Below are 12,274 nucleotides of genomic sequence, written 5' to 3'. Positions count from 1 at the left end.
GTGAGGGAGGAACAGAAATAAGCACAGACTAACACGTGAGTGTCAGAGAGGAGATTTTTGAAGGGATGACGGGAAGATCTTCTGGCCTGAGGAGCGTTATGTTTGTTATGTCTGCACAGCTTCAAAGCACTGTTGTACGGAGACGAGCAGTTATGAAAAATTATCTGCTCGGCCCTTACACTTCTACTATAAATCCATGTTGCAGGCCTTACGGTTCATCCTCCATCTCAGCCACAAAATCAGTGGAAAGACTAAAATGAGAGAATGTGTCAGACAGATTCTCGGCTACAAGGCTTCATACAGCTGAGACAATGGAGAGACGAAGAGTATACTAACGTTAACCAGCTTTCCTCACATCTAAAGCAGTGTTGACATTGGAGACTACAGCTGCCAGGGTCAATTCTGACAGTTGCCAGAGCTCCATGCAGATCTGAGATCTGTGCTTAAGATAAACCCTCCAGAACAGCAGTTTAACATCTATTTGAAATGTGTTTCCCAAAGGACTGATGATGAAAATAAGTTAAAGAGAAAACAGACGGCACAGTGTTGTCAAGCTGTGACAGCAGTAAAACAAGTTACTATAAGCCTTGTTGGATATCTTCTCCTTTTCCATTCATCATCATTTCCTCTCTTTTCTCACTGCTTCCCCTGCTGGCATCCCCAACCAGGCGAGTGAGAAACCACGGTCGTGTTCCTAAGGCCACGCAACCGAAAACGTTTAAAAACCTTTTGCAATGTTAAACAAAAATGAGCATTTCTTATTGGACAAGTCCATGTAGTCCCTCCCTGTTTTAGTCAGTTCTCTCTCATTTGGTGCCTAATGATCATGACCCAAGGCTCGACTAACACTCCCAGATGTCTTGAGCCGAGCTCCACCAGTCACGATGGACACCCCAATCCGCTCTCCTCTCACTGAAGTCTTGACAACGCTGAAAGGAAGAGCCTTTTGCCAACTCACTGTCTAACTCGGAGGGAAAAGAGAAAGAAAAAAAAACTGGACTGAGGGAGAAAAAGTGACACGAATTTTGAAAATAAATTCTCTCTCAGAGACGGAAGGGGGTGGGGGTAATTTAGTGTTACAGGTCGGATATTTTTAGAACCGGTATTCAGGGGTCGTCGCTGTGGTTCCCCCCAGCTCCGCGCTGAGAGATAGCTCCATGCTGGGTTTAACACTTGGGGTGCGAGGTGGGATTAGCATGGGTGGGCATCTGTGCCCTGCTGTGTATGGGCATGGGCCCTGTGGCGATCCCTGCCTCAACCCTATGGCATTTCCTGAGGCATCCTGCATAGGTGTGTCATGATGACACTACTTCTGAATAGGTTTCTATTGCTAGTTTCCATACAACAGAGAAGCAACACTTTGCCTGTCAAACTGAACGCCACAGTTAAAGCACAAATATACACATCCATAATAACATACAGAGGGATTTACAAAGGGAAACGTAGCCTATTGTATGTTCTGAAATACTACTCACTGTTCAATGGCATAATGTGATCTGCTCCGGGGTGGTGAAAGTTCAGACCCATGCTTCCTGTAGAAAAACAAGAGATTACAGGTTATTACCTGCATGTAGGCCTACATAAGTGTCTAATACACAAACACAACTCATCACACTCCATACCAACAACACAAAACATAGAAATGCTAACATGAAACAGAATTTTGAATGCAAATGTTCCGAGGTGACAAGATGTTGCATACAACATGTTATATTTTACGTAAGTTATACTGTCGACATAACCTGGTAAAAGACACCCACAGAAAATAAACGAGTATCACTGAGAAACCAAACCAGGGCAAACGTGTGTGATGAACAACAAAAAGATGTAGGCTAGGCTATGGAAAACAGTCATTCAATTCTCTCTCTCTCATGCGTCACAGCTCTTACACACACACAAACAATGGACACTCCAATGCAAAGAATTTGACAGAGCATGCATTCTGCTCTAGCGATAATGGGAAAGCATCACAAGGCCTGGCTGTCCGTGTGTTGTGGACATGCCCAGGCATCCTCCACCTCCACACCAACCAGTGAAAGGACTTCCTGGTACAGACCGTAGTACTGTCAAAAGTACCCCTCTCTCCTTCTGGCTCGATCTCTTTCATACACACAAATGCATACTGCAGTTTTTTATTGAACCTTTATTTGAGTCTTCGAGGCCTGGGTAAGGCCCAAATGTCATAAATATTCCAACTTTGATTAATTATTTCTCATATATGCTTTTAGATACAAAATGTCAAATATGTCACCAATCCTTCCTCCAAAAAACCATTCTATTGATAAAATATAGTGAATATCCTCAAAATTATGGTATTTTGTTGTCCTGGTTTCGTGAGGAATCACTCTAGCAGACTGTTTCATAGTTAACAGTTGAGTTATGACTCACTGTATCCAAAGACAAATGAGCATCCATCTTTGACTCCATTTTAGTGCTCCCAGCCTATAGACAGAAACTAAAACAGGAAACGCCCATTCTCAGGTCTGTTCAACGCTGGTCCGACCAATCTGATTCCACGCTTCAAGAATGCTCCAATCACGTGGACTGGGATATGTTTCAAATAGCGTCGAACAACAACATTGGTGTATACGCTGATTCAGTGAGCGAGTTTATTAGCAAGTGCATCAATCCCCAAACCAGAAACAGTGGATTGATGGCGGTATTCGCGCAAAATTGAAAGTGCGAACCACTGCTTTAAATCAGGGCAAGGCAACCGGAAACATGACCGAATACAAACAGAGTAGCTATTCCCTCCGCAAGGCAATCAAACAAGCTAAGCGTCAGTACAGAGACAAAGTAGTCGCAATTTAATGGCTCAGACACGAGAGGTATGTGGCAGGGTCTACAGTCAATCACGGACTACAAAAAGAAAACCAGCCCCGTCGCGGACCCAGATGTCTTGCTCCCAGACAAACTAAACAACATCTTTGCTCGCTTTGAGGAAAATACAGTGCCACAGACACAGACCGCTACCAAAACCTGTGGGCTCTCCTTCACCGCAGCCAACGTCAGTAAAACATTTAAACGTGTTAACCCTCGCAAGGCTGCCGGCCCAGACGGCATCCCTAGCCGAGTCCTCAGAGCATGCGCAGACCAGCTGGCTGGTGTGTTTACGGACATATTCAATCAATCCCTATCCCGGTCTGCTGTGCCCACATGCTTCAAGAGGGCCACCATTGTTCCTGTTCCCAAGAAAGTTAAGGTAACTGAGCTAAACGACTATCGCCCCGTAGCACTCACTTCCGTCATCATGAAATACTTTGAGAGATTAGTCAAGGATCATATCACCTCCACCCTACCTGACACCCTAGACCCACTCCAATTTGCTTACCGTCCCAATAGGTCCACAGATGACGCAATCGCAACCACACTGCCCTAACCCATCTGGACAAGAGTTATACCCATGTGAGAATGCTGTTCATCGACTACAGCTCAGCATTTAACACCATAGTACCCTCCAAACTCGTCATTAAGCTCGAGACCCTGGGTCTCGACCCCGCTCTGTGCAACTGGGTCCTGGACTTCCTGACGGGCCGCCCCCAGGTTGTGAGGGTAGGAAACATCTCCACCCCGCTGATCCTCAACACTGGGGACCCACAAGGGTGCGTTCTCCGCCCTCTCCTGTACTCCCTGTTCACCCATGACTGCGTGGCCATGCACGCCTCCAACTCAATCATCAAGTTTGCAGACGACACTACAGTGGTAGGCTTGATTACCAACAACGACGAGACGGCCTACAGGGAGGAGGTGAGGGCCCTCGGAGTGTGGTGTCAGAAAAATAACCTCACACTCAATGTCAACAAAACAAAAGAGATGATTGTGGACTTTTGGAAACAGCAGAGGGAGCACCCCCCTATCCACATCGACGGGACAGTAGTAGAGAAGGTGGAAAGTTTTAAGTTCCTTGGCGTACACATCACGGACAAACTGAAATGGTCCACCCACACAGACAGCGTGGTGACGAAGGCACAACAGCGCCTCTTCAACCGCAGGAGGCTGAAGAAATTTGGCTTGTCACCAAAAACACAAACTTTTACAGATGCACAATCCAGAGCATCCTGTCGGGCTGCATCACCGCCTGGTATGGCAACTGCTCCGCCCATAACTGTAAGGCTCTCCAGAGGGTAGTGAGGTCTGCACAACGCATCACCGGTGGCAAACTACCTGCCCTCCAGGATACCTACACCACCCGATGTCACAGGAAGGCCAAAAAGATCATCAAGGACAACAACCACCCGAGCCACTGCCTGTTCACCCCGCTATCATCCAGAAGGCGAGGTCAATACAGGTGCATCAAAGCAGGGACCGAGAGACTGAAAAACAGCTTCTATCTCAAGGCCATCAGACTGTCAAAACAGCCATCAATAACATTGAGTGGCTGCTGCCAACATACTGACTCAAATCTCTAGCCACTTTAATAATTAAAAATTGGATGTAATAAATGTATCACTAGTCACTTTAAACAATGCCACTTTATATAAAATGTTCACATACCCTACATTACTTATCTCACTGCATCTTGCCTATGCCGTTCGGCCATCGCTCATCCATATATGTATATGCACATATTCTTATTCATTCCTTTACACTTGTGTGTAAAAGGTAGTTGTGAAATTGTTAGATTACTTGTTAGATATTACTGCATGGTCGGAACTCGAAGCCCAAGCATTTTACTACACTCGCATTAACATCTGCTAACCATGTGTATGTGACCAATAAAATGTGATTTTATTTGATTAACAACCACACAGTGACAGACTTTCAATTCTCCAGTCCTTCCTTTCTTCAACACTAAACTACTGGCTGGTTTGCAAACATATGGGCAGAAAAATGCTACCATGGCCAAACGATAAACAGGGTTCAAGAGTTTGCGTAATGAAAGGATGGTCCAGCAAGTCATCCTTGCCTTTAAATGGCAGATATTTCTACATCAGTTACTCAACAGAATATGTGCAACTAACTAGTTGGCTCCAACAGGGCAACAAGTTTCATCACAGTGCTCAAAATCTGCACTTAACCTCCTGGAGAGGCTAACACAGCAAGGGCAAATGGAACGCACAGAGACAGAGACACAGACAGAGACAGAGACACAGACAGACAGAAACCTGTGAGAGACGGAGCGGCTGTGTTGTAAGCTGGAATGGCACAAACAAGACGAGCTGTAAAAAAGTTTAAAAACGAAGGCGCAGCAGACAGATAAAAGCATTTCAACAGTTTAGACCAGGGTCAAATTCATTAACGCAGAATGAAGCTAAGGGCAGCAGGTAGCCTAGCATTTAAGAGGATTGGGTGAGTAACCAAAGGGTTGCTGGTTCGAATCCCCAAGCCGACTCAGTGAAAAATCTAAGGCTCTTAACCCTAATTGCTCCTGTAAGTTGCTCAGGATAAGAGCTTCTGGTAAATGACTAAAATGTTTATTGGACAACTTCAAGTATAGTCCCTTTCTGTTTCAGTTCGTGTTCTTCCATTTGGTGCTTAATGAATACGACCCAGTCCTCCTGCTAAGCTGGAAACATCAGTGAAACTTGTAGTGAGATTTGGGTGAAAACGAGAGAGGGGGAGTGGATAGAAGCCAGTGCAGCTACCGCATCCAACAGATGAGAGCAGATGTGGATTTCCTCAATGGTTCTCAATGATTCATAATCCAGCACGAGAACAGAGGGGCTTATATGCCAATATCGCATGGACACGTATCTATCCCCCCTTCTTGCTTATGTTTTGTTGCTGTGCAAATCATGTGACTGCTATATCTTGTTTGATTGACATTGATAAAAACACTCCCCAAAAAATGTCTTACAAATCTCTCACACACACACACACACACACACAGTTGATTGTCACCCTCGCTCTCTCCTACTGCCAATTCCAACTGAATGAGAGTACAGTGTGGCCATCTTGAGTGTAGAAATATTACTGTGTGTGCCAGCTTCACTGTATTGTGACATGCCTGAGTGAGCATGTTGTGTCATTTTTCAAAAAAGATTTCAAAAGGATATTCTATAGATAGTCAGCCGCCAGAGGAAATAGCCCCATTCTTGTTCAGAAACTGTCAAAAGATATGGAAGATAACATCCATAACTCATACTCTAAAAAAATTATTTTATTTTAATTGTGGCGAGACATAGACATGAGCCACACTCAATGTTGACAGCATTACTCGAGTGTTAAGTCACATAGCCAACACTAAATATATCCAGCCCTCTAACTCTAGCTGCACTGGGAGGAAAGCCTCCATTTTGCCTATTAAATAGCCTTGGTCCATGGTAGTCCTACCAAAACCAGGGTCGTATTCTTTAGGGCACTACGTAGCAACGCGTTGTGCAACAGAAAATTTAAATGACGGCTTCTTATTGGAAACGTATAGGTAGTCCCCTCCCTGTTGCAGTGCGTTTTCTTCCATTTCGTGCCTAATAACTAACACCCAGGCATTCTAGTGGCGACAGAGTGGACAGTTGCTCCTGTAAACCCTAAAATAGCCCTGGGCCATCTGCGTCCCCTATTCAGTGGCATGACCTCAGGGCGAGGCCTGGGGCTATTCTCAGACTGTGTGTGTGATCAGTCAGTGGGCAGTGGGATTTCATCCGCCTCCTTCAGAACAAAGTCAGTAAGTCCCTCGTCCCCAGACTTCTGACGAAGTGCAGACTGTTGCAATTACAAAACATAGGGATGAGGTGGGAAATACTGGTTAGAGGGGTGTCAAACATACGGATCTGGTGGTTTGAGCCCTGAATGCTGATTGGCTGACAGCCGTGGTATATCAGACTGGTATGTATACCACTGGTATGACAAAAATGTACTTTTGAATGCTCCAATTGTGTTGGTAACCAGTTTAAAATAGCAATAAGGCACCTCGAGGGTTTGTTGTATATGGCCAATATACCACGGCTAAGGGCTGTATACAAGCACTCCACGTTGCGTCACACATAAGAACAGCCCTTAGCCGTGGTATATTGGCCATATTTCTTAAATATACACTACCGGACAAAAGTTTTAGAACACCTACTCATTCAAGGGTTTTTGTTTATTTTTACTATTTTCTACATTGTAGAATAATAGTGAAGACATCAACACTATGAAATAACACATGGAATCATGTAGTAAACAAAAAAAAAGTGTTAAACAAATCAAAATATAGTTTATATTTGAGATTCTTCAAATAGCCACCCTTTGCCTAGGCATTCTCTCAACCAGCTTGATGTGGTAGTCACCTGGAATGCATTTCAATTAACAGGGTGTGCCTTGTTAAAAGTTAATTTGTGGAATTTCTTTCCTTCTTAATGAGTTTGAGCCAATCAGTTGTGTTGTGACAAAGTAGGGGGGGTATACAGAAGATAACCCTGTTTGGTAAAATACCAAGTCCTTATTATGGCAAGAACAGCTCAAATAAGCAAAGAGAACAACAGTCCATCATTACTTTAAGACATTTGAAAGTTTCTTCAAGTGCAGACTCAAAATCAATCTAGCGCTATGATGAAACTGGCTCTCATGAGGACTGCCACAGGAAGTGAAGACCCAGAGTTAAACACCAGTCTCACCGTCAACAGTGAAGAGGCGACTCCGGGATGCTGGCCTCTAGGCAGAGCTCAACTGTCCAGTGTCTGTGTTATTTTGCCCATCTTAATCTTCTTTTCTTATTGGCCAGTCTGAGATATGGCTTTTTCTTTGCAACTCTGCCTAGAAGGCCAGCATCCCGGATTTGCCTCTTCACTGTTGACGTTGAGACTGGTGTTTGCAGGTACTACTTAATGAAGCTGCTAGTTGAGGACTTGTGAGGCATCTGTTTCTCAAACTAGACACACTAATGTACTCAGAACAAGAATAGACTGACGAGTTTCTGAAGAAAGTTCTTTGTTTCTTGCCATTTTGAGCCTGTAATCGAACCCACAAATACTGATGCTCCAGAACCTCAACTAGTCTAAAGGTCAGTTTTATTGCTTCTTTAAAATCAGGACAACCGTTTTCAGCTGTGGTAACATAATTGCAAAAGGGTTTTCTAATGATCAATTAGCATTTTAAAATGATAAACTTGGATTAGCTAACACAATGTGCCATTGGAACACAGGAGTGATGGTTACTGATAATGGACCTCAGTACGCCTACGAAGATATTCCATTTAAAAAAATCTGCCGTTTCCAGCTACAATAATCATTTACAACAGAATTATCAATTTGATGCTATTTTAATGGACAAATATTTTGGCTTTTCTTTCAAAAACAAGGACATTTCTAAGTGACCCCAAACTTAACGGTAGTGTATATATTATTAAATTGTTTACTATTTTCTACATCAAAACTACGAAATAACACATATGGAATCATGCAGTAACCAAAAAAAGATGATATATATAAAAATACCATGACCAAATGTATGTGGCCACCTGCTGATTCCAAAATTATGGGCATTAATATGGAGTTGCTCCATCTTTTGCTGCAATAACAGCCCCAACTCTTCTGGGAAGGCTTTCCACTAGATTCTGGAAGATTGCTGCAGGGACTTGCTTCCATTCAGCCACAAGAGCATTAGTGAGGTCGGGCACTGATGTTGGGCAGTTAGGCCTCGTTTGCATTCGGCGTTTCAATTCATCCTTAAGATGTTGGATGGGGTTGAGGTCAGGACTCTGTGCAGGCCAGTCAAGTTATTCCACATCAATCTCAACAAACCATTTCTGTATGGACCTCGCTTTGTGCACGGGGGAATTGTCATGCTGAAACAGAAAAGGGCCTCCCCCAAACTGTTGCCACAAAGTTGGAATCACAGAATCATCTAGAATGTTATTGTATGCTGTAGTGTTAAGATTTCCCTTCACTGGAACTAATGGGCCTAGCCCGAACCATGAAAAACAGCCCCAGACTATTATTCCTCCTCCACCATAATTTGCAGTTGGCACTACGCATTGGGGCAGGTAACGTTATCCTGGCAATCCGCCAATCCCAGATTCGTCTGTCGGACTACCAGATGGTGTGGCTCAGTTGGTAGAGCATGGTGTTTGCAACGCCAGGGATGTGGGTTCGATTCCCACGGGGGACCAGTACGGAAAAAAATGTATGAAATGTATGCATTCACTACTGTAAGTCGCTCTGGATAAGAGCATCTGCTAAATGACTAAAATGTAAATGTAAAATGTGAATCGCGATTCATCACTCCAGAGAATGCGAGTCCAATGGCAGCAAGCTTTACACCACTCCAGCCGACACTTGGCATCGCGCATTGGTGATCTTAGGCTTGTGTGCGGCTGCTCGGCCATGGAAACCCATGTCATGAAGCTCCCGACGAACAGTTCTTGTGCTGACGTTGCTTCCAGAGGCAGTTAGGAACTTGGTAATGACCGTTGCAACCTAGGACAGATTAGTTTTTCGCAATGGGCGCTTCAACTGTCGCCGGTCCCATTCTGTGAGCTTGTGTGGCCTACCACTTCATGGCTGAGCCGTTGTTGCTCCTAGAAGTTTCCACTTCACAATAACATCACTTACAGTTGACCAGGGCAGCTCCAGCAGGGCAGAAATTTGACAAACTGACTTGTTGGAAAGGTGGCATCCTATGACAGTGCCACATTGAAAGTCACTGAGCTCTTCAGTAAGGTCATTCTACTGCTAATGTTTGTCTATGGAGATTACACATATACACACACACACAAACTATATATATAAAAAAAGAGAGAGAAATGATAACGGCCCTACAGACATTCACTTTCTTGACTGTGTCCAGCTCATTAATAATCACCGAAATTAAAGCTACACCGTCAGGGAGCATCGGAAATTCCAAAAAGGCAGGTTTTTTTGCTAATTTTGACGGCGTGAAATTATAACACATTTTCAGTGCGGCCCTCTGGACCTCGTTGAAGACCGAATGCTGCCCCAGGGGCAAAATGAGATTTGATACCCCTGGGTTAGAGCAGTATTTCTTAATCCTAGTCCTGGGGAGTTTTTTGCTTTAGCACTACACATGTAATTCAATTGATCAACTCATCATCAAGCTTTGATGATTTTGAATCAGGTGTAGTGCTAAGGCAAAAACTAAAATGTGCATCCCTTTGGATCCCCAGGACCAAGTAAACATTTTTTTTTAAAAACACTGTTACAGCACTGGACTGGCTTGAGTACATACGGTACCTGCTGCATACTACTTGGGGAACTGGTCAGAGTAATAGACTAGTGTCCTCATCTCTCCAAACCACCTCTGATCTATATTAAGACTAGCCTTTTTTTGTTGTTGAAAGGCTAGGTGTGTTTGGCTTAGCCTAAATTGACTGGTTTTCATGGGGCTGCATTTAGAGAAAGTGTTGTACAGCATATTATGATCTTAATTAAAGGGTTAACCTTCCTCTAGATTCCATGCGGTGCTCATCAGCGACTGCCTTACACCTGCAGTTCTCCCTGACTCTGCCGTAGCCACGTTTTTTACCCTCTGTTCCACATGAAATAATGTATTAAAGCTCCTCAACAACTGCCTTTAGAAAAAGCCCAAGCAGCAGATATGCGGAGGAATGGCAAGTCAACGGGGAGGTGTGGAAGTGTTAACCCTGCTGACAAAAAACACCTCCAAACTAGAGGACGGAGTCTCACACTTAGGCTACCGGCAATGAAATGCAACGCTCCAACTGTCTGAAAAGCTCAAAAAGATGAAAATAACAGCTTTATTTACACTAGATGTTCTTGAAATGAGAGTTAAGAGACTTATTTCCCAACAAAAAAAAAACATAATACCCTCAACGAAAGGCCAACAGAATACAAATTCTCTCAACTACTGTACTATAAGAGGCTGGATGGACAAAGGCTAAACTAAGCTAATGGAGCGTGCGTGTGTTTCTAACCTTTACCACTTCCAACAAAGCTAAGAACATTATCTCATTGCCCAACAATGATTGCAGACTGTTTATAGTGCAGAGACATCCTCTATTGTCGTCAGTGATAGAGCAAATTATTATAGGTGCATATTTGAGTTAGCCTAGCCTACATTTGGCTGGACTACGTACAGTTCAGGTTATCGGTCAGCCTGGCCAAGAGAGCCTGAAGGTCTGGGTGACCTTTTTACCTCAGGGTCAGGCTATGTGACATCTCTTTGACCCAAAAGAAACAGCCTTCACTGCTCTTTCTCCATCTGACTACTCTCAAGTTCTAGCTTCCCTCTCGATAAAACCTTACACTTGCCGCCCATTTTATTATCGATTGATTTGTTATCAACAAACACACTAAGACAAACAGCATTGCTCAATAGATCTGTACTCAAGTTAGAGAGACTGGAGAGTTTAAACTAGTTGAGATGTGAATTTACAGTTCGAAGACTAGTTTCATTAATCAACCACAGCATAGATGCCATTCTTTTCGCATGTAGTCCTACACAGCAACTGACCCCATCTGTCATATAAGCCTACACACTTGCTTAAGTCTCCATCCAACCAATGCAAATGTCCACATCACCCCACACACATAACCCAGAATGACCCTCTCCCACACACACAATCAAGAGTTTATTATTTTATTCTATGAAAGTCAGTCGTATAATGGCTAAACTCTTTAGCTTTTTCGAAACAAACGGCAGGCCTATTTGTTATTACTAGGCTACATGTTTCTACGCACTGCTGAAATTTATGGTAATTCAAACATCACTAAATACCTTTTAAACCCATAAAATGCCATTTTCAAAAGCCGAAGTTGATTCAAACGCACACAAATTGACAATGGAGTCCATTCGTAGCCGAGGCGAAGAGCAACATTTGAAAGGCCATGTGAGGCAGAACAGCTGAGCAGCAGATGTGTGTCGACATGAATGCTTGAATAGAGCATCTGATTTGCATGTGGCAGTATATGCTAGTCAGTCTATGGAGCGGTGGAGGCCTAACTCTGACGCTTACTCTCCACACTTGAGCTCAGCGGGCCTGTTTGTTCAGGCCATCCCAGACCTGCCTGCTCCCTTTCAAAACAGAGCGTAAATTCCCCATGCATGCCATTCCAATCGGATTAAATCAGCATTCAGGAGTTGGAGAGGATCACAAGAATTGAGTGTCAGTCAGTGGCTCCCGCTCCTCTCCCTTTCCCTCCCCCTGGACTGAGTCTCTGGACTGACTCCTCTACAAACACAGAGTCAACTCTATAGAGGCTTGCCCTTCTCACAGCCAGACAGAGGGTGGTTCACATTCCCTCCCCTTGTGTAACCCCCCATTCTCATCATCACACTGCATGCCCTCTCACTCCTCACACACTTTCCTCCTCCACACACACTCAACGTATGTGATCGTAATCCCAAACAACACTCGCCAGTGTCAGAGGCTGGCACC

At 44.0% G+C, this 12,274-nt stretch overlaps 1 protein-coding gene across 7 annotated transcripts in view; it reads right to left on the bottom strand.

The window, feature by feature from the left end:
• Nucleotides 1-12,274, bottom strand: part of LOC106576796 (cytoplasmic polyadenylation element-binding protein 3) — a 68,129-nt gene that overhangs the window by 30,214 nt on the left and 25,641 nt on the right. For all 7 annotated transcript variants that reach the window (XM_014154210.2, XM_014154213.2, XM_014154212.2 and 4 more), the window contains one exon: nucleotides 1,476-1,532. In XM_014154210.2, coding sequence (XP_014009685.1) covers nucleotides 1,476-1,532 — 57 coding nt within the window. The remainder of the gene's footprint in view (nucleotides 1-1,475; nucleotides 1,533-12,274) is intronic.

This window comes from Salmo salar, chromosome ssa18 (assembly GCF_905237065.1).
Source record: "Salmo salar chromosome ssa18, Ssal_v3.1, whole genome shotgun sequence".
Taxonomy (NCBI): domain Eukaryota; kingdom Metazoa; phylum Chordata; class Actinopteri; order Salmoniformes; family Salmonidae; genus Salmo; species Salmo salar.
The sequence above is the reverse complement of the archived record's forward strand: the minus strand, read 5'-3'. Positions and strand labels throughout refer to the sequence as shown.